At 53.4% G+C, this 22672-nt stretch overlaps 1 protein-coding gene across 9 annotated transcripts; it reads right to left on the bottom strand.

Moving 5' to 3' along the window:
• Positions 1-977: 977 nt before the first annotated feature.
• ST6GALNAC6 (ST6 N-acetylgalactosaminide alpha-2,6-sialyltransferase 6) lies at positions 978-22017 on the bottom strand. 9 transcript variants are annotated; one of them, XM_030535258.1, is made up of 9 exons: positions 21933-22017; positions 21271-21524; positions 20507-20663; positions 16666-16730; positions 12682-12762; positions 9385-9564; positions 7969-8366; positions 6665-6772; positions 978-6562 (listed from the first exon to the last, which is right to left on the bottom strand). In XM_030535258.1, exons 4-9 carry the CDS (start codon positions 16678-16680, stop codon positions 6373-6375), a joined length of 972 nt encoding a protein of 323 aa, XP_030391118.1. In that variant the 5' UTR covers positions 16681-16730; positions 20507-20663; positions 21271-21524; positions 21933-22017; the 3' UTR covers positions 978-6372. The 9 variants fall into 9 exon arrangements, 8 of the variants coding, with proteins under 8 accessions (XP_030391118.1, XP_030391117.1, XP_030391121.1 ...); XM_030535257.1 differs by having other exon boundaries at positions 20507-20601; XR_003996728.1 differs by lacking the exons at positions 20507-20663; positions 21271-21524; positions 21933-22017 and adding an exon at positions 13395-13590 and having other exon boundaries at positions 978-1728; positions 5702-6562.
• Between the last annotated feature and the right edge of the window lie 655 nt (positions 22018-22672).

Below are 22672 nucleotides of genomic sequence, written 5' to 3'. Positions count from 1 at the left end.
AAGGGTCCCTTTTCAGGCCTTTTTCCTGCACCACAAGGAAGCAAAGTCAGGTCTAGTTCTGTTTAGCTTTGCTGTGGCAGCCCTAATCCTGCGCTAGGGCCAGCACCAGCATCACTATCTCCCAGCCTGAAGATGCACAAGAAGGACCCCAAAACGGCCACAATTACGCAGGACTTATGTAACATGAGGAAGTATCAGGCCGGGATCAGGCCGCACTTCATAGGCTGCACTCAGACACCACAAAGATGGCCCTTCCCAGGTAACATATGGGCTGAGCAATCAGGCACACCGGTATCCCTCCCTAGTATCACTTTACCTGCAGGACCCTTGGGACTTGAAATCCTGATGCTGGGCTAGCCAGATTAGGAAGGTGTGTATATAGCAACTATGGCTTTGCTTTACAATGTAACTGTTTAATGTGTGTGTATGGGGGGCGGGGGGACTATAGCAAAGGGCAATTGAGATCAGCCAGCATCAGAAATTGGTCCTCACTGTGTCTTGTTTTGTTTAGATTTTGCCAGGGCCCTGGCTTTTTCCTCTATCTAGCACCCATCACCAATGTATCTGGACAACTCCCCACTATTAATAGATGTAGCCCCACAACACACCTGAATTACAGGGAAGGAGTATGAGCCCCATGGCAAACTCACAGGGAGATTAAGGACTTTCCCCATAAGACCTTTCTTCCTTCCACTCTCCCCTCTGTCCTAGCAAGAACCTTCCACCACCGACCACTATGCTGGACTCTGCTTTTCAGAAGCATTCACACTGGAGACCTAGAGAAAACTACATGGGAAAGGTCACAATATTATACAGCCAGCTGGGGGAAAGGTCACAGGGCTGGCGGGTGAGAGGGCATCAAACACTTTAATGAACCAAGTCAGTTCTGTTGTCAACAGTAGACTTTGCTAGGCAGGGCAGCCTCTCTCTGAGGCCTTGGAATGACAAAAGATCCAAAGTCACAGAAACATGGCGGCTAAGATCATAGCAATATTTATTCCCTTACAAATCGTTACAAAACATTCACTCCTTGCTGATTTGACAGACAATCCCAGATACAGGGGGTCCCTAGGAAGCAGTAATACAGGTCCAGGCTACTAGATGTGTTATGTTGACACTTCACAGCAGCTCACGAGGATCTGGGCCTCTGTGCTGAGTGAGGGGACCTGCAGTCAGAGAGGACCTGCCCCCAGGCTAGCTGAGCTGAGGATCTGGCACAGAGCGATCGTGCTCCTTTAGCCTGGGCATTCCAGTACTCTGAACCCCTTAAAGGGGCTCTGGCAGGTAGTCTAGGCTCAACAACCAATACTTTTACATTGGTATAATCTAACCAGGCTCTAAGAAACCTTTGCACACCACGTATGTGAGGCTCCCACACAGTGAATTAAGTCTCACAATGCCCCTGTGAGCTCTATTATGATCATGACTCCCCATTGACCGGTGGGAAACTGAGGCTGCAGCGTCAAGAACAGAATCCAGGAGTCCTGTCAGGCTGCATTTGAACATAAGCCAACTGGATTCTTAGTACCCCGTATGTTTGGTTTTTTAAATCCATGACTCCATGGCTGAAAAATTGATTAAAAAAGGAAGAGAAAACAAAAGCCAGTAGTCACTATCTGAGGATCTACCAGCAAAACATCACATGTTCCTCTGGCTGCCTGCACAGCAGCAGGAGCAAATGAACAAACGCTTTCCCCCCGTGCTGCTGTGACACCATCCGTGCAGCTCCTGTATAAAAAAGGATGTTGTGGTCAGATAAGGTGCCACAGAGGTTAATGCTACTGTTAAATCAAGAGGCAGTGTCGAGATCCATTCAAAACACTGGAAAATGGCCCTGCTTGCCAGCTGGGAAAGGATGGAACTGGGAGGGGAAGAAACTGCATTGCCAAGTTCTTCCACAGCCCAAGCAATGCAGAGAAGTGAAGAAGAAAAAAAAAACCAAACCTCAGCACCCGATTTATTTGTATTGCGAGTTATTTTTATAGCAAACGTCTCACATTAAATGGTACAACCACATGCTGTTATGTTACCATCCAGGTTTTTACATCACACTTTCTATTCAGGTTCCATTTACAATTTATAAAGGGTTAATAAATGATTAACAGATGTTCTCATAAATAGCTAATCCATTGTTATTAGAGAACCTAATAGGTTGCTTATAACCAGGGCTCATTACCACACATATGCCTTCTACTGATGTGCTTCTAATCACGCTACCTGTGTACATAACAGGCTTCTATTCATCATTTATTAACCCTTTATAAATGCAACTTTATATTCAAGAGTGACTAATTTTTATAGGCACTACCCAGCCGAGCGACTTGACAGTTCTGTTCAAAGGATCATTCGTGAAGTGGTTTAAGCAGATCAGCTGTTTACAGAAGCACAGAAGAGAAGCAGCAAAGAGAAAATCAAACCAAAAGGGGATCAATCCTACTTCCTTTACTGCATTGTCCAGAACCCCATGGGGTTTTGCAGAATTTGCCAGCACAGTACAACATGTAAGGCTAGGCTTTCCACATTACCGAAACACATTAGGGGAGCAAGGCACCTAACAGCATTCGATCCCTTTGAAGGCACGGCCTGGCACACACACGTGCTGAGCACCCATGACTCCCAGTGATGTAGATGGGGGTCAGACTAGCAAGCTGACATCAGAGGAGCTGCAGGTACCAGGCACCCAACTGGGTTTGCCTCTAAGCCTCAATATCTCACCCTGCTTCTTGTGAAGTGGTTTTTAAAATATATTAATACAACTATTTTAGGAAACCAATACAAATGCAAGGACCAGGGGGAAAAAACCCACTCCCTCCCCCCCGAAAACATCTCAACAATGTTGCTTTGAACACCCCTAAAGGTCCTGGCTATGGTGGGAAAATAGCAGCTCCATAGCCTTTGTGCGGAAGGGTAGCCAGGACTTCTCCACTGGCTGTGGCATCTTTTCCAAAGCTACGTCCTCTAGGGTGGCAGTGATGTGTAGAATAGGCACCATGGTGCCCAGCGAGGTCACAGCTGGTGACACACTGCTGGGCACAGTTTGCTTCCTGTGTCCTGAATATCAGGGGTCACAGGAGGCTCAGTCACACTGGTGTAAATCCAGAGCATCTCCATTGACTGTAGTAACCAAGAGCAAAGTTTGTTCATTCAGTGGATATAGATTTGGCTGATCTTCTGCGGGGGGGGGGGGGGGCGGAAGGCATTTTCTCCACCAAGGGGCATTTGTAAGTTTCAAGGTCCCCTTCCCACCTCCTTGCCATCACGCTCCTGCATGGGTTCCCCTCCCAAAGTGCAGGGTGGGAGTCACCTCTTGCGATACCAGCCATGATCAAGACAACTGCACAAGGGCCATTCCCACCTGTGGGTGTCAGAGCGTGGGGGGGGGGGATCTGCTCTCAGCTCACACAGCCACAATACAATTCCACTCCAGACCTGCGTGGAGAATCTCTCTGCTGCGGGGAGGTGTGCCCCCATTCAACCCATAGAGGTGGAGCACAGAGCTGATGGTTTTCCCTCCGGCACATCTAGCAGTCTCTCCCTTGTTTTCAAAGAAAATGCTGCCATATTCTACAGACACGGGGCTGGAGTCTGACCTCATTTACCCTGGTTCAGCTTGAGCAGGCTGGCTGCTGATTCACCCTGGTGGACATGGGATCAGAGTCAGGCCCCTGCGCTGTAACCAGTTCACAGTCAGGTTACTCCAGGGCCCAATCCTGCAGCCCTGCCCCAGACAAACGTCCCACTGGTTGCAGAGGGGAGTTTTGCTTGAGTGAGGATCTGGCCCACCGTGTTTTGGGCTGTTAAAAAAAATACTGCAGGCTTTTATAGTGTTTGTTTTTGTAACTTGGAGATTTACAGCAGCTATTGCCGAGGACCAGGGAAGGGCAAAATCCAACCTGCTGGGTGACTAGAAAGCAGCTGATGGCCTCAAGCTGAAGTGCACCTTTCATGCAGCCTCTGAATTGCTGGGGAAGGCAGAGAGGGAAAATGACCATGAGAAATGGCAGAGGTGGGCTGGGGATATGAGAGCAGGACAGAGGGAGAGCATGGGAGTAAACACAAGGGGCCCAAATCTATTAGTCTCAATCCATGATTCTGCATTGCCTACACCTTGTGCTGTCATTTAAGCACAGGTTAGACAAACACCTGTCAGGGATGGTCTAAATAACACGTAGTCCTGCCATGAGCGCAGGGGACTGGGCCAGCTGACTCTCAAGCTCCCTGCCAGTCCTATGATTTCCCGCAGAACTGAGTAACTCCAAACCATAACAGGAGCATTTCACACCTACTCTACCCTGAGGCAACAGGGATCAAGCCTAAGGGGATCTACACTAAGAACAGAGCCATGTCTGACACCCACACACGGTCCCCTCAGCTGTGCGTGTACACGGAAGCCGTGTGCAGCAAGCACGGAGCGGAGACCTCTCCCATGCAGTCATGATCAGTGTTTACTATGGAGTCTCAGCGCCTTAATTTAAGGAGCTCTCAGTAACCTGGGGCATAACAGATCCAGTGGCAGGGGTGAGAGGCAGCCAGGCAGAACAGCGATCAGACAGACAGAAAATGAGAGGCAGTGAAAAGTGCTCCTGGTTTGAGATGCTGAGGGTATAATTTCCACTTCCACAGTATTGCTGCCCTCTTTTACCACATGGCCACTTGCTCTCCCTGTGCAGACGTTTCATTGGCAAGAGGTGTGCATGTTGGGGGGTAGGGAGGCGGTGCCAATGGTACCAGAAGCAGCAGCAGCAAAGCACATTCAAGAGGAACTGCCCTGAAAATGATATGGAGAAGCCATGCAGAGTGAGCCTAGCAAATGGCACTGCCTCTTGGACACCAGCAGGGAGCGCCATTGCCACACACAGATAGGACAGGCAGTGGGTGCACCAGCAGCTGTAAGGTCTCTGCAGGGCTGCAGCAAGGACAGGAAAGCAGGACGTGCAGCCATGCAGCTGGGGGATCACTGCTGTGTCCTGTCTAGGAGTGGAGGAGGCATCGCAGCCCATGTGGACAGAGCTGGGGGGTGGGGGGTAGGTGAAGAGTCTTAAATAAACCACAGCCCCAGGCCTCCCAGCCCAGTGGGGGCAGCCAGCGTGGCCACATGCCACCAAATCTTGATTTCACAAGTGGAGTTAAAGGAGGGCAGGGACCAGCTGCCAGCTCTGCCAGCCAGCGGAAGGGGAGCTAGGACAGCAAACGCCCTGGCGCGCAGCTCTCAGACTGGGCTTTGTCCAGGACAGCTGGTGATGCCAAAACAAGACTCCAGGCGGAGCAGAGGGACCTCTCCACCCCCTGCCCAGTGCCCTCTACAGCTGTGAAAAGACAAAGCCCTGTAGGCATCGGTGCCCTTTTGAGACTGATACCCCCTTGTCCCCTAACACTCCTCCTAATGACTGTCACACACACACACACCCCACCCTCAATGCCTCCCAGTGACCGTGACCCACATCCAATGTGACGGTGACACCTTCCCTCCCCCCACAAACACCCCTCCCAGTGACCGTGACACTCCCCAACACAACACCCCTACCACACCCCACAGGGCATCCCTGTCTTAAACAGCCACACCAGGGATCAGCCCCAGGCAGCAGGGTGGAGAGCTATCAGGGGAGAGTGGGCTCTGTCATTGTCACTTATGGGGGTCAGTGCTTTGGCAGCCTGTTGAAATGTGTCTCATGCCCCCTCCCGAGCCCTGCCTCAGACCCACCTGAGAAGTCTACGCCCCTGAGGCTGGTCTCTTATAGGCCTCAGTGGAAACTTGGAGACGCAGGCGGCAGTTTCCCAAGGCAGAGGCTGCCTGGAGCAGGCTTGCACTGTACAGCGGATACAGCCTTTCGGGTACTCAGTATCAAGTTGAGCCTAGCAGAGCTGAGAGAGTTACAGTCCTCCCACCTCGGAAATACACTCTCCAGAAGCCAAGAGAGGCGAGACCAGAGCCGCCACCCAGAGCATTAAGTAGGGGTCAGCCGTTCCATCTGGGCAGCCAGCGATTGTTCCCCCTCACTCTCGGGCCTCTGAGCTCATCGCTGGCGAGGGACTGAGGTGACCTCAAAGCAGGGAACCAGTGATGTGCACTAGGTGTGTGGCCTGTGGGGGGGAAGGGGACACCATGAATCCAGCAGTGCCCAGTGTGTAGCAGGACTCTCTGGGCCTTGGGACTGCAGGTCAGGTCACTGGCACTTTCCCAGTCCCTTCCTCCCCTCACCCAATCCTTCTGGCCCTGGACAGCCTGTAGTGCGGAGCCTCGTTCGTCAGAGCCCAGCCTGGCTCATAGGGTTAATCCAAGAGATGTTTCCCCATCCAGGTGGAGTTATCCCACTACTGGCACCAGCTGCTGGGTTGGGCACTCAGATGGCTCCATGTCTCCTCGAGGAGCCCCTAGTCCCAGGCCGGGTGGGAGAAGGTGATGTTGTAGAGGCTGGCCCAGCTGGCAAAGACCCATTTCTCTGTGATGAAGCGGTGGTGGTTGCCCTTGCGGCTGCGCTCATTGTGGATGTAGGTGGTGCACTCGTCCGGGCCCTTGGGCTCGTAGTAGTGATATGCCATCTTGCCTGGCTGAGGTCTCCTGCTGCAGAGGACAGAGTTACAGGGTGAGCCGCTGAGGCGCTGCCAGCCGATGACCAAGCACTGGGATCCCAGAAGGGGCACCTGGGGGGAGTTGGGTTCTTACCTGCAGTAGTTAGGGGGGACCATCCCGTAAACATGCACCTTGTCACACAGCTCCACGGCAATCACCATGGTGAACCAGCCTGTGCTCAGCCACGACCGGGACTTCTCCCTGCGAGACGGGGAATGGCAGGGGGTCGGCAGAAGAAGGGGAGAGAGAGAAGGAGGAGATGGAGAGAGAGAGAGAGAGAGAGAACAAGAAGAGGAGATGGAGAGAGAGAGAGAAGAGGAGGGGGATGCCAGGGGAAGAGTGAGGAAGGAAAGGAGTGTAGGATGGAGATGGGGGGAGAACAGGGAGTGACCAATTAGGAGAAGGTGAGAGGACATGGAATTATATTGATGCCAAGTTTTTTATTCTCCCATTTGATTCCCCCATCCCCACCCCATTTCTGCTCTCCCAAGGCTCCCCATCACCTGAGCAGCCTGGCTCCCCCTTCCCAGCTAGGGACCAGGATGCACTGCCAGGCAGGCGAGTGGCTCCAGAGGGCAGCATGGCCTCTTTTCATGGGTGTGCACCGCGAGACAGCCCAAGTCAGCGGCATTGCAGCAGGGGCAGACAATGGGGATGGGCTGGCCAGTGGGGCTGGGGCTCCAGTCACCAGGCGTGAGAATGCTACTCCTTGGGGAATTCTGCACCACTGTGCAATGCAGAATTTTGCAGAAATTAACATTGCGTGTGCAGAATTTCCTTTCCCCCACAGAAATGGGATGCAATACTGCTAACAGCCGCTAGACCCACCAGAGCCCAGTTTGCACACAGAAGACATTGCAGTGGCAGGGAGAGGGAGTTTGAGGGTTCCGGGCAGCTGCAGCTCCCAGCATGCCCTGAGGAAGGAGAGGGTGGCCCGCAGGAAAGTTCATGCAAGCCTGGGATGGAGCATCAGGCTGTTTCTTCCTCTGGATCCCTGAGCAAGGGGGAGTGGGTCTCTGGGCTGGGGGGCCACGGCTGGGGTTGTGTGTGTGTAGGGGGGAATCTGGGCAAGGGGGGGCCCCACAGCAGGGCTCGGTGGGAGGGGTTGTGGTGTCTGGCCCCCTGTCCAGGCTTGGGGGGCAGAGTAAGAGGAACTGGGTTATCATATGGGTTTCTTTAACTCTCTGCTCTTGGGGGAATTTCTGGGTGTGTCTGTATTGTTACAGACATACTTGCTGAGAGATATTTTGAAATAAATGACCTAAACAATTGAAAGTGGCGTGATTATGTAGTAGTGTTCTGACAAAAAAAGTTTACAGAATTTTAAAATATTGTGTGCAGGATTTATGGGCGCAGAATGCCCCCCGGAGTAGAATGGGAATGGGGCTCCAAGGTACCTGTCCTTCCCGGTCTCTCCCCGGAACAAGTCGTCGAACTGCTTCATGCGCCCGGGAGAGACCACGTAGGCCGACAAGTTGGGGAAGGACATGCTGACGTGCTGGAGGATCTTGAGCAGGCTCTTCTGCATCTTGCTGGGTGGCCCCCAGAAGATGAGGATGGTCTCCGGGGTCTTGTTGACGAACTCCTGTGGCCTCTTCAGCACCCTGTAGATGCTGGAGTGAGCCACCACCCGGATTGTGGTCCTGTTGCCCACGTCTGCCTCGTAGCCGGTGGTGGGGGCGTCGTTCATGCGGATGACGCACTCCGATTGGTCAATCTCTGAGCCCAGTTTGCTCCCAAGCAGGTGGCTGGAGCTGGTGATGATCACACACTGGTGGCAATGGGAATTCAGGGTCTGGGGAAGAAACCATCATTAGCAAGGATCCTGTGACCAACTAAGACCTCCCCATCATCACGACCCCGTGCGCCTTCCCTGCTTAGAACGCCCAGGCAATGGCGAGAACAGAACTGAGACCCTTCTCCTCCCGAGACACTGGCCCCTGCCGCTTGAGCTACCAGGGGTTCTCTCTAATGGGACAGGAAATAGGGCCGTTTTTTGGGTATGGGACTGGGCTGGGACTCAGGAGATCTGGGGTCAATTCTTGGCTCTGTCACAGACTCCCTGGGTAACTCTGGGTGGTCACAATCTCTCTGTGCCTCAGTTCCCAGTCTGTGAAATGAAGCCAGGAACACTTCCTTTGTCTATTCAGACTGGAATCTTTTTTGGGTAGCAACCATCTACGTGGATGCACAGCACCCAGCACAATGGGATTCAGATCGGAGAGCATTGCAGTGGAGGGCAGGGCTCCACACTCACTAGCTAGTTCACTACCACGCTGCCCTTTGATAAGCACCTTCCATCTGAGGAGTCCAACCTGCTTACCAGACATTCCTTAAGGAACCCTCTGAGCCTGTCTGGGAATTACTGCCCCATTGCACAGATGGGCAAACCAGGGCACAGAGGGGCAAAGTGACTTGCCAAGGGCCGGTTAGTGAGTCAGAAGCAGAGTTGGTAACAGAGGCCGGAAGACCCAGTTCCTGGTCCCTTGCTCTCAGCAATGGGTGGTGCTTCCATAATAGAAACACATAGGTCCATTCTCCAGCTGAGCGGCAGCAATTTGTGTCATGTCACCTCTGCTCCACCAACGCCCACTGGGCAGGGTGCAGCCATACGGAGGCCAGAAAAGCAGTCGCCCTTCATGCTCCTAATGCACCAGCACGTTATTGCATGGCTCCTCCCAGGGATCTATAATCCAGCCCTTCGTTCCCAATATAAAACGCCCGCTGGGCTCACCCCAGAGTTCCAGGAGCCAGATTGTGACAGGACCACAAGGGAGCGCCCCATGGCTCACCGGAGGTGGGCTGCACCGTACCTTGTTTCCATAGATGGGGAGGTATCCACTTTTCACCCCCCATTTCCGGAAGTTGGGGGGACGGTGGGATTTCCCCCGCAGGGCAGTGTAATGAAAAACTTCGTTCCCACTGTTCGAGCTGTAGATGATCAGCAGCATGATCAAAGCAAAGAGAACCACGAAGATTGCAGTGCGCTGTCCCTGGGGTCAGGAAGGGAGAGAGCAGGACTGAGACAGTGCAGCATCTCCAAGTGCCCTGCCTTTCCGAAGGAGCCTGGGAAAGGGCAGCCAAGGGGACTGGCAAAGTTTCTGCAATGGTCTGACAAATGACTGAGAGACCAGGGGCCTAATCCTCATGAGCCTCATTCTTTTCCCCTCCTCCCTTACCTTGCCAGGAGCAGCAGCTGGGCAGGATTCCAGCCTACAGCTACCACAAGCCTCAGATTTTAGGTGCCCAACTTAAAATACCCCGGGCATGATTTTTGGAAGCACTGAGCCCCTCTGCCTTTCCGGCAGCAGGTTTTCCACATTGCCCTCCCCGCCCTCCAAATCAGTGGTAGCTGGAAAATGTGGCTCTCCATCCCAGGGAAGAAGGGGCATCTCCCAGAACTCTCTAGCGCCCCCTCTGTCCGTGACATCAGAGATCCCTGCAGCTAACACCACAGCTAAGGGCTCCAGAAGCACAAACACACCCATGTTCTTTGACAGGCAGCCACGGCCATTTCCCCCCTCCCCAAGCTCTGCTGTGACACACAGAGGGATGTCAAGGGAGAGTTTGGCAATGGGCAGCTTTTTAAAGGAATATTCGCCAGGCTTTAATGGGACATTACCCCAAGCCCAGATGCACCGGGAAGCCAGATGCTGCTTTAAGCATTGTAATGTTATCCATCATGGCCAGCAACTGGCCAAGCTTTTTGCCTCCACATGCTGGCTTTGTCTGGGATGTGGCAGCAAAGACACCAGGAATGAAAGGGTTAATTGTGCGTTATGGGGTGATGGTGGAGGTGGTGAGGGGGGGAGCGCAGGCCTGCAAGGGGCTGGAATTAAGGGGAGCTGGTGGTGCCAGATGGATGCAGCCCCAAATGGAGCAATCAGCATGTGCAGGCTGGGGGAGCAGAGGACAGGCCTGGGCTGTGGCTTGTCCCTGGTTAAGTGGGAAGATCCCAGCAGGGAGGCCAGCTAACAAGACAGTTGTGCAAAGAGAGGGGGGCCCTGCAGCTTCCACTCTGCCTCTGCAGCAGTGTGCTGGCTCCGTTATATCAGGCCCCAGTCGCATCAGAGCTTTCATTACAAACTCCACGGAAAGGGCAGGGACCTTATTGTGAAGGTATTTATCACAGAGAGTGGATGGGATCCCCTCCACCCCCACACACCTTATAATAAACTCAAAGTCAGCAAGATTCCTTCTATCTCTGTCTGGCTCTGTGAGATGTGGTTTATGAGATTATCCTGCCCTCAAATTAGAAGGATTCAGACACTCCCGCCTTCCTATAACCATTACCACGCTTTACCACGGTCTACTCGACCTAGACCCTGGTGCAGACGCAGGTAGGTCGATGGAGAAATGCTTCCACTGCCTTAACTACCGCCACTCAGGGCGGTGGAGTTCCTACAGTGACAGAAAACCCCCTCTGCTGCTGTAGGATGCGTCTACACTGCAGGATTATGCCATGGTAGCCCCCCTAGTGCAAACAAGCCCTTACACCAGGAGTCAGCAACCTTTCAGACGTGGTGCGCCAAGTCTTCATTTATTCACTCTAATTTAAGGTTTCACGTGCCAGTAATACATTTTAACATTTTTAGAAGGTCTCTTCCTATAAGTCTATAATATATAACTAAACTACTGTTGTATGTAAAGTAAATAAGGTTTTTAAAATGTTTAAGAAGCTTCGTTTAAAATTAAATTAAAATGCAGAGTCCTCTGGACCAGTGGCCAGGTCCTGGGCAGTGTGAGCGCCACTGAAAATCAGATCAGGCGCTGTCGCTGGCACCCGTGCCATAGGTTGCCTACCCCTGCCTTTCATTGGGGGACTTCAAAGCCTCTTTCAGAAATGGCCAAATATTACTATTTTACACAGGGAAAAACTGAGGTACAGAAACTCATATTAGGCAAGTCAGTGGCAGAGCTGGGTGCAGAACCCAGCAGACCTGATTCCCGGAGCTGGGTGCTAACCACTAGTCAATGCTACCTGAGGCAGAGGGGCCAAGAGTCAATGCTTGTAAAGGGACTTTCCTAGAGAACACTGCCAAGACCTCCTATAACTTATTATTCTAGTGTGGCTACTACCGCTCCCCTACAGCTTCATTACCACGTCTTTTTCCTACTCTCCTTTTCTATTTGTATTCCTAGCCTTACTTTCCAACCTTTGGAGTTACTAATTTCTTTGGCCATTTTATAAAATTGCATTTGTTTTCCTTAGTTGGATATGCAGGGAGGGGGAGGTCAGGGAGCACAGTCAGCCTGATGCACTCTTGTTGGCCTAACAATTCTACAGGCATAGTTCTGCATGTTTTTTCTCCACTATTCTGTGTAGGAGTGAATTCTTTTCATAATCATCTCTTCATGCCCTGGTGCTCTCCCATTTGTCTGTCATACCCACCTGCCGCCTCTCATCGCACACTTCAAATACAAATGGTCAGGGGCAGAGACTGTATTTTTGTTACACGTGTGTCAAACACCTATCACAATGAGACCTTGTTCTCCAACTGGGGCCCCTAGCCATGACCTTAAACCAAAATAATTTCTGCATGGATGGAACCAACTGCAGGACAGGGATCTTAGCCGTTAGTTTGGTCTATGCAGGAGTAAACTCTTGCTGAATCGGACGCATAGACATTAGCTGTGTTTACAAAACCTAATGCAAGCAGAAATGTTGGTTTTTCTTTTCAGTTCAATGAAAACAAGTGGATTTAAAAACCAACAATTAAACATGTTCCCCCCAGAACCATGAGCACAAACAACTTTATGCCAGTTCCCAGAATTGAAACAAAAGTGAAACTGACCAGGCTGGCTTCACCATCCAAATTCTGTGAAAGGCAAAAAAATAAAAAAGGGAAGCAGCAGCTTAAACGGACAGAGTGAGCTCGTCAAAGTTCCAGGGTTATATTATTAGCAAAAGAGGAAAGGACGCTGGTTTTCAAAAGCAGCATATGCCCCTGCCTCCTCCCCGCCAGTTACACCCTGTGCAGGGCAGGATGTGGCACTATGAAGCGTTCAGTATTGGACTAACTCTGCTCCCAATGGTAATTCCCACTGGATTCCATGGCAGCTGTTAGGCCAGTATTGAACACTTCTGAATATCCCTTTGTCATGCTGACCTGTTGTTCTCTCACATATTTCTCTGATACCTGCTGATCACCAGGGCTACTTGCGTTGAATCTTGGCTTCCTCCCTCCCAACTGCAGAGAGAGAGAGAGAGAGAGAGAGAGAGAGAGAGAGAGCGCTATGTGCCCTTCTGTTCCCTGGGCAATCTGCTACAGAACCTGCCTGCAGATCAGCCCAAACTCATTTATTTCACCTGGTCTATTTCTCAGTGTTTCTTGGGCCCTCTCCCCTCAGTACCTCCTTCCTCATGTGAGCTGGAAAGCCTGTGGGTGAGGGTGCCTGGTGGTTATTGTGCCAGATTTATGGGAACTGCCTGGCTATGTGGATGCTCTGTACTCTAGGCCTCACATTTGGTTGATACTGTACAGCGCTTACAGGCGCCTTGTAAACAGATTACTTCGATAATCCACACAAGTCAGAAAGCACCGCACACTGCCTCAATCTCTGTGCGCTGGTGACTTCTCCTGTTTGGGCTCCTTTTGGTTGACACTAACGTCTGTCTTGTTGATTTAACCGTAAATCAGCCAAGAAAAAGAAAGTGAATTCCTTGAAAGGTCAGGAAGGCATGAGAAGAGACAGCTGCTGTGCAGCTGGTCAGTGAGTACTGAAGTTCAGACCTAATGTTTGTTCTCTGGCATCACTCGGCTGATTTCATCTATTTTTTAAAGACTAAATAAAGATTTAGAACCACCAGGATGCACTAAACTGTGCAAAAGCTCTGTGGGTAGCCTTCCTGTACCCTTGTCCTTGCCTTCCCCATCCTCTCCTTCAGGGCCGGATCCAAAGCCCACGGAAGTCAATGGAAAGAGTTTTTAGATCAGATCCCCTCTTGAAGCAGGCAGGAGCATTGCCTGTGCAAGGACTGAATATCGGCACTGAGATACCCAAGTGACGAGGGCTGGCTGGAAAGATGGAGAGAGAGAGAGAATAAAAACCCTGATAGCACCTTCATAATTTGGCCTGGAATAAGACACCGGGGAAAGTTTAATCTAGGTCTTATCTGGCTTTTCTCTCCCTCTCTTAGGCTCACCGAAATGCTATTGTTCACACTCACAACACGCTCACAGCCACGATTCAGCATGCTGCATCAGTCACCACTAGATCATGTCTCAGAAACACCCTTTCAACCTGTCACACAAAACATCAGTGCTCAACACGGAGGAAAGAGAACACCAACTGCTTGTGTGTGTGTGGCGGGGAAAACAGACACAACTCACCCTCCAGGCCATTAGATCCTGGATTACATTACAGCAGGAAGTCATATAATTCCCTGTTGGAATAGGAGGCCTCATCTTTAGGCAAAAGTCCCATGGACTGCAGGAGCAGGCCCCAGCACTGCCTTTCTTTACTGGAAACTAACAAAGGCTAATAGGCTATGGAGCAGCACAGGGACCCAATACCCCAGCAGGCTATCAGCAACCTGCCAGCTGCCTTCTGTGCCAGAAACCTCAGATGGACACAAGCCAAGACTGCATTTTCTCCTCCCTCATACACTTTAAGGTCAGAAGGGACCATTATGATCATCTAGTCTGACCTCCTGCAAAATGCAGGCCACAGAATCTCATCCACCCACTCCTCTCGGAGTTAATTTGTTTTCAGAGAGACTGAACCTCAGGGCAAATACTCCTGGGTGGGGTTTATTCACTTCCCTGCCCTCTTTCCAATGAAAGCTCAGCTGGATTTCATGGTGCATTTGAAAACAGAGCAGCTCAGTAATCTGGAGCTGGCAGCTAATGAAACCCAGCTCCCACAACAGGGCAGATACAGGTTACCTGGCTACTATTTCACCATGACTTCAGGGTATAAAGATTTGATGTGAACTCTGCTACTTGGTGTGCCTGCTCTGAGCCGTTGAGAATGCACAGATCTCCTGGAGAGTAAAACCACTACGACACATCTTTCCTGCATGGCCTCATCTGCACAGCACTTCACAAACATGAGTTAGTGAGTCCTCACATCAGGCTTGAGAACAGAATCAGACACTTTAGCCCTGTTTTACCAATGGGGAAACTGAGGCACTGAGGGCTTTGGGATAGGGGCTGAGTCTACAGGCAGCACCCAGCACAATTGGAGCGCTGATCTCAACTGGGTCTTCTGAAGGCTACTGTAATTAGCATTAAATAACCAAATAATAAGAGGTGAAGGCCAATCTTTTCAAAGATGGCCACTGGGTTTGGGTGTCCAACCTGAGTCACCATGGGCCTGATTTGTAGAAGGGTGGCGCGCCTGCAGCTCCAGCCAAAGTCAACAGGAGCTGTGAGCGCTCAGCAGCACTGAGCAACAGACCTTGCGTGTCTCGAGTTGGAGCTGGTTTTTGTAGATGTTGGCTCTAATGACTGCCCAGGCTGGGATTAAAACCCAAGGGCCCTATTCTCCCACGGCAGGACACAAGGTCCCACTAGACCGCAGGGAGAGTTTCTCCTACCCCATAGCCACGGGGCTGCCTGGGACCCAAAGCAGTTTTCAGACTGCTATCACTAGTGGGCAGAATACAGGAAAACAGACGCAGATGAACATACACGGTTGTGATGGAGCAGAGGGCGAGGTTGGCTGGGAGAGAACCATCCCTCATGTCAGTGGAGTTCCACCAGAGCTGGGCTGACCAGCAGCCTTACTGGTGTGGGGAGTGGGGGAAGTGGTGATGGGGAGGAGTGGGGCGGGTAACGATGCCCAGAGCAGTCCAGGAGAGGAGGGCAGGGCAGTGATGGAGTAAGATATGAACGCTGGAAGGCTTGAGGAGAAAGGTCAGAGCTGGGGAACCTAAAACCAGGAAAGACTCCACCATTTCCCAGTTTAGTCACAAATCTAAAGCTCTGGCCAGGCTCCCCGAGGCCCAGAGATTTTTAGTGAGCCCCAGAGGCTCCCACTGTCTCAAGCAAGAGTCCTCCCCATGAATCTCTAAGCAAGAACTACTGGGTTCCCTCATATCTTCCATGAGACTCCCCTGTGCCTCGTAGGAACCTGGGCTGATGCACAGATTCTGCTGAAAACCAGGTTAAGTCCCCCAGTTCTGCCCTGACTTGAGGTAAAGTCTGGAGGTTTCTCTTGAGACTGGATCTGCTCAGATGCCCCCTGGGCTTCTGACCAGGGGCTGGGACCCTCTCCCCGGAGTCTGGTCCTCTGGTGAGATTTCTGCTACCTCCTGCTTCCATTAAGGCTGGAATGAACCACCCAGCGTTGCTGTAGCTCCCTCTTTCAAGAGCCCGGAGGACAGGGCAGGGCATGGTTCAGTCAGGGCCAGCTTTCCCCAGTCCAGAGCGACAGGCTTGGCCGAGCAGCCTGAGGAGCAAGGAACACCTTCTGCTGGCTCCCTCTGTGACCCGGGGCTAGGTGGGTTTATCGGGGTTGTGTTTAAATCACGTACAGCCACAGGCTCTAGATGCCACGCTCCAAGGGTTAAGCACAGCGATTATGTGCAGAGCTGCCCTGAACCCAGAGCACAAGCTGCCACTGCTGCACGGAAACGAAACCTAAGCCAGTGAAAAATCACATTAACCTCCAACGCTGTGCTGGGAAGGTCAGTGAACCAGCTCTGGTAGATGGCTGAGCAGAACGAGCTCCAAAGGGGAGGAGAAAGCCCAGCCATCACCACCACTGACCCACAGCGAGAGCCTCCTGATCATACTCCGAGATCAAAGTTGCTAGGAGATCCCAGCAAAGCCTTGCTCGGCTCCCGGAACTGCCACTAGCTGTCCTAATCCCTGAGTCGGTTAATGGGCCAGCCCTGAGCTGTAACGGGCGAAAGATGTTTAGAAAACTATTTAACCTCTGGCTTCAGCTTCCTCCATCTGTGATGTGGGGAGAACATCATCCAGCTCTCAGGGCCGGGCTGAGGACTGACTCGTCCATGCCAGAATGCCCTGAAGACGCAAAGCGCTTGGACCCAGGAGGCAGGAGGTTCCATGAGACCCTTCGAGGGCCCGGGAGGTGGATGCTCTGCACAAGGACAGCAGGGCTGCTTCGTAGGGAGGACTTACCGTGTTGTTACTCATGTCTCTCTGCCAGCCTTAGTGCGGAGTCTTCATCAGCATAACTCGAGCACCTGCACAGAACCACAGAGGCATGGTGACTCTCTGAACTACCCGCTCCCTTCCTCGAATACAAGTCCATGGCTACCAATCTCTACTCCATCATACTCCGACCCGCATGACAGCACAGCCCAAACCTGCCCCAAACACATCAGGCTGGGCTTTGGCGCACCTAGAGGGCCGAACGCACCATGTTGCTGCATGGTGCACTCCCGGCCTGATCCAAAGCCCAGCGAGGGCAGAGCAAGTCTTTCCATGGACCGCAAAGAGCTTTGAATCAAGCCCTCTGGCACCATGCTGCCTTCCCAGATGTGCAACATCTGTCCGGCTGCGTATCACAGCTCAGAGCTTTCTCTGAACAGCTCCATTTTGGATGTCACTATTTCTCCCCAACCCTCTTATTTTGGTCCTTCATCTCCCTCAGCCTGGGCTCTGCACCTAAATGGCTCTTTTCATGCACCTTGCTCCCAGGTTGTCTTCTCCCTTCTGCTCCATTTCCCAAGCGCAGCCAGGTCCAAACTTGGAGTACACAGTCCTCTGACCTGAGTGTGGGTCTCCCACTCTCCCCTCCCACTGGGAAGCATCCCTTCCTCTTACAACCTTTAATTAAAGCAGGGGAGGTGCAGGGGAACCACGCCACAGAGTGAAAGCTCAGTCACTTTTCTAAAGCGTAAATCAGCCATGTGTTTACTGCCCCTCAGACAGATAGCCCTCGTCAGCCCAGAACGGCTGCTGCTCACAGAGAGATCTCCCAGGAGGAAGAAAAGCAAGTGATGGTTTGTAAACTGACTAGCCATATGAAAAGTCAGCTTACATAATAGGTCATTATAGCGAAGCACAGTAGTTACAGCTGGGGTCTGGGAGCTAGGACTCCTGGGTTCTATCCCCGGTCCTGACACCTTGGTCAAGTCACTGGATCTCCTAGACTTCAGTTGCCCCATTTGTGAACTGGGAAAAACAATAATATCTGCCACAAGATGGGGGAAAGGGTTGAGAGATTTCATTTCATTAGTTAATGTCTGTAAAGGGCTTTGCAATGCCCTTAGATGGAAGGCCCAAGAGATGGTCAAATATTCCTCTGCTCGGTGACCCGGCATGGATCTTCCAAACCCCAGGGGTTCTGAGTCAGCTGCAACTCCCCTACCTCAGTTAGCACTGGAGAAGTGAGCTCAAGATCAAAACCAGTGTTTGCATAGCAAGGTCTTGTGCTAGGGCTGCTTGGCAGACTCATCAGTCTCCTCCTCACAGGCTCATTCCTTGGCAGGGAGGTGGAGGCAGGGCTCTCCTAAGGCCGACCTCAGCATAAGCCTGCCTCCCACCCCCTGGCTTATTACAGCGCGAACCTGCAGACTGGTTAAGCTTTAGGAGGAGATTATTTTCCTGCCCAGAAAGCTCAGTGAAATCCATTCAAACAAGTACCCGATCAAAGGACATAAACCACCTGGGGAACAACGTTTACCCATGATCGGGTCAACCCAACCTCTCTAAGGGGATTGAGCTCTCCAAAGATACAAAATCCCATTAAAACAAACAGAGCAAAGGTAGCTGGCCACCTCTCAGAGGGCTCACGCTGGGTTTTACATGGGTGGAGGGGAAGGGCTGGCAGGGTCAGGGAGAGAGGGAGCTTTTCTTGGTCACTTCCTCAGCCTGAATCCAGCCAAGGCTGATGAGGACTTCAAGTCGGTGTCATTTGAAGGCTCTTTGGTGGCCTGTGTGAAATGAAGGTTAGGACATTTAAGTCCCACCCAGCTCTGCCACTGGGTGAGTCAGTCGATTTCCCTATGCCTCAGCTCCCCGATCTGTAGCTGGGAGATAACAGCCCTGAACAGGGGTGCCGTGAGGACAAATACATGACCAACTGTGAGGCCCTCAGGCCCTCTGGTAATGGAGGCCATGCATGTAAACAGACAGACAGACAGGTTGGTCTGTCTCACCCCAGTTCTTGGTGGACAGGTGACAGCATCATCAACTCCATCCCCACAACTGGCATGCTACAGCTCCCTTTGCTGGCAGACTCAGCCCGGAGGCTGAGTGAATAGGGCAGGAGGACTGATCTCCCTTCTCCCCGCTAGCAGGGGTCCCCTCCAGCTCAGAAGAGAGAGGTGGGGGAAGGTGTCACCATTGATGTATCTCAGTCTGGGAGAAGGGTCTTCGATCTGTTCCCAGCACAGGCAGTAGCAGGGCAAGCTTCCGCCCTGCTACCCTACCAAAGTCCTGGAAAAACCAAAGCAGCAGAGGCCAGCTCAGTCTCCATGGCCCAGTCTGACAGCGACCTCTTTGCTGAGACCAGCTACAGATGGGGATGCCTGTGCAATAGGAGCTGGGCTGAGAACTACTAACACACTTCACAGAAGGGCTCCCCGCTCACGCCAGCCCCTTTGTGAACAATGAAGCCCTAAAGGGTATATTCTTTTCCCTCCCACGCTAACATGTGCACGTGGACACACACTCTGCAGGCATTTACCATTTCACAGCTGCTCCATGCCAAGCACAGACCTAACCAATTATTTTTTGAAGTCCTCATTAGTGAGTCACTGCAATTTTCGCTCTTCGGTACTTACTATGATTGGAAAAATCCTCTTTCCTCACTGCCTTGGGAAAGCTGGGAAATATCTCTCACACACACACACACACACACACACACACACACACACACACACACACACACACACAGAGCTTGGGAGCCCCGACTGGAGAGGTAACCCAAGGGGGCTTCCCTGTAACTCTGTCCTTGGCAGTCATTGCTGGGGAAAGGAGCCAGAGGGACAGCCTGGCAAATGCTCTCTGATGGCTTTTGGGCTAGGATCACAGCGATCACTTAGGAGGCCAAAGGCGGCTCTGCGCACCTCAGCACCAGCCAGTCGCTGTGCACGTGGCTTGACTGACAGTGGGATGGGTAGGGGAAAGGACGGCAGAGAGGAGCTCATACAGATGTCAGCCTGCACTGAACTGGTGCTGCCCCTACACTGGTCTCCTGCAAAGAAAAGTGTGCGGGGTGGAAAAGGTTAGGCTGACCCAGGACCAGCTTTAGAAACAGTGTCCTGGATGAACTTACATTTTGGCACCCGTGCTGCCTTCCCAGCCCTTCTCTCTGGCCCCTCCTGCCCTCCCAGCCTTCCCCTGCATCGCCTCTGCCCCCGCTGCCTCCCTGGGTTTCTCCCAAGCTCCCTCCCACAGCCTCACACCCAGGCCCACCTGCTCCTTGCCACAGTGTCCCCCCATAAGGCCAGTCCTGGGCCCTGCCTGCTGTGCGGACTGGGTCCGGGGCGTTTGCAAGTGCAGCGGGTGCGGTTAACCAACTTGCAGTGGGGAGACGAGAGTAGGAGCTGGGCTGGGAAAACAGGTGGGGTGGCGAGCAGGGAGCCTTCGATTGGGAGCAGGGCACTCCTGCCATGCCGGACCGCACCCCGCTGGCAGCAAGAGGGAGCCTGAGCCCCTTGACCACGGATCCTCCCTGACCACAGTCGCCCACCCCTAAGGCTGGCCCTGGCTGGCACCCATGCAGGAGTGGGCCACAACGGTGCCATCAGCGCTCCCCAAGTGCTGCCAGCCCTGCTTAGCACCAGACGAGGAGGATGGGGCCCGGTCAGACTCCGTGTGCATTGGTCGTGCTTTGAGACGGGCAAAGCTCATCCTCCCCAAAGCTTCCCAGACCCCCAACGTAGACACAAAGCCACCTGCATCTATCACCTGGCTGTCTCCACAACTTCCTCCTCCTCCTGGCTCTCCTACCCACCCTGGAGTCCACAACATCCCCCCTCAGCTGGCGTGGAAAGCCATCCGTTCTCACCAAGCACGATTCATCCTCTTTAATGCTCAGCCTCCCAACTACACCGAGTCCGTTTGTGCCTTCACCACTCTCCTCTCCGGGTCTCGCCTGAACAGCTGAGGGGCGGGGAAATAATGTTTCGTGTGTGGGGAAGGAAAAAGCAAAGGCAGATAATGTTCTGTGTGGGTGGGAGGAGGATGGAAGCAGAGGGAGAGAAGCAGGGAATCATCACTTGGGTTGGAAAACAGCTCTGGGAGGTTATTACCACTCATCACCCCCACCCCCTAGCATCCTCTGCATGCTGGCAGGAGCAAATACCCTCTCCTGGCTGGCCCTCGATAGGTGGGTGGCTTAGCCTGAGCCTTGAATTTCCCCAGAGCAGATGATGGCACAAGGGGTGCTAAAAGGAGAGAGGGAGGGGAGGAGAGCAAACAGCCAGGGGAAGGAAGATGCACAAATGCTCAGGTGTCCCCCAGGGGCAGTCAGCACCCCCCAGCCCATCCAGCTCCGAACACACCAAGCACAAGGAGTCTGAGCCAAACCCAGTGAAGTCACTGGGCTAATTCCCCACCCCTCTGCTTGCCTCTGGGCTGCGTGATCGTGTGCAGTCTAGTTCTCGATGCCCTACCTGCCCAGCAGCTTCAGAGTCCTCCCCACTAGGAATTTCACCGACAAATCCCTAGTGATCAGGACCAATGTGCACATCCAGGCTGCTGAAGTGCAAACCTGGAGGACGGGTCCCAGATCAGAGAGAGAGGCCTCCCTGAAGTTTCCCCTTTTCTTACCTGGGCGAGACCTTTCATCTGAGGAAAGCTGAGAGCCTGGCTGGCTGGCCGGGGTGTCTCTCCTCCTTGTCTCCCCCCGCCCCCCAAGGGACTGTGAGAAGGCCCCAGCTCCCACTGGCAGGCTGCCCTTCCATCTTGAGGCTCACGCTGTGACATCTCTGCCCCCGCCAGGGCCCTGCCCCAGGGGAGGGCTGATCCGATCTGCTCTCTGCAACCTCCTAGAGTGAAAAACCCAACCAGCTGCCCCTTTCTGCCTGGGAAAAACAGAATGAAACGAGCGTCACTGCTAATCCCCCGGTATCACAGAAATACTCTTATCTGGCTAAACTGGGGCAGCGCACGACGCCTCTGCCCAGGGAGAGCCGGAATGAATCCCACCTTCCTGCTCTGATCCGCCGCTCACACCTGGGGCCTGAGCCTGCCTCCGCCAGAGCCCTGCGCACTCGTGCAAATCACTATCACCCGCCCTGTCACCAGCGCCACCAGGCACAGCGCCCAAGCGGCACCCGGGCAGCGCCGACCCTTCTGGGCCTCCCTGCCCAGCCCCGTCCACACTGAGTGGAGCGGTCTGAACACTCCCCGAGCCCCCCACCCCGGGGTGCACCTGCAGACCCACCCGGGGCTCTCCGCTGCCGAGCGCACAGCGGGGACGCGCCGCTCACCTCGCTCCCCTGCGTGCTCGGCCCGCCCCGGGCGCGCTGCCCTGCCGGGCACCCGGGAGCTGGGAGCGCGGCGCCTGCAGCCCCGCGCGGCCACCTGCTCCCTGCACGGCGGCGCGCCGAGCTCCGCGCTCCCGGGTCCTAGCGGGCGCCCGCGTCCCTCGCCAGCCGCGTTCGCGCGGCTTGGGAAGTGGGGGGGGGTCCCCCGGCTGCGTGCGCTGCGGTCTCTGCCCTGGTGACACACCCCGGCCAGCGCCCCCCCCCCCCCGTGCTGGGGGAAAGGCGCGGGCAGGCCCTGGAGATGCAGCCAGCATGGCTATCCGTCGTGCCTCCGGGGGATCTCAAAGCGCTGGGCCAAGCCCTGTCCTCCGCGCTCGGACATCCCACTGAGGTCAAGCGGAGTTCTGACTGGCTGCGCACCGCAGGGTTTGCCTCCGTGGGAGAAGCTTCATAGCGCCCAAGTTGCAGCTGGGGAAACCGAGGCACAGAGGGGTTAAGTGACTTGTCCATGTGACGAAGTGGGTAGTCACCCACGAAAGCTTATGCTCCAATACATCAGTTAGTCTTTAAGGTGCCACAGGACTCATTGTTGCTTTTTACAGATCCAGACTAACAGGCTACCCCTCTGATACTTGACTTGTCCAGGTTTCACAGCCAATCAGTGACGGAGCTGAGAATAGATCCCAAGAGTCTTGGGCACCCCAGTGCCTGGCTGTAACCATTAGACTACACTTCTTCCACAC

This window comes from Gopherus evgoodei, chromosome 16 (genome assembly GCF_007399415.2).
Source record: "Gopherus evgoodei ecotype Sinaloan lineage chromosome 16, rGopEvg1_v1.p, whole genome shotgun sequence".
Lineage (NCBI taxonomy): Eukaryota > Metazoa > Chordata > Testudines > Testudinidae > Gopherus > Gopherus evgoodei.
Note: the sequence above shows the minus strand (reverse complement) of the source record. Positions and strands in the feature narration are given on the sequence as shown.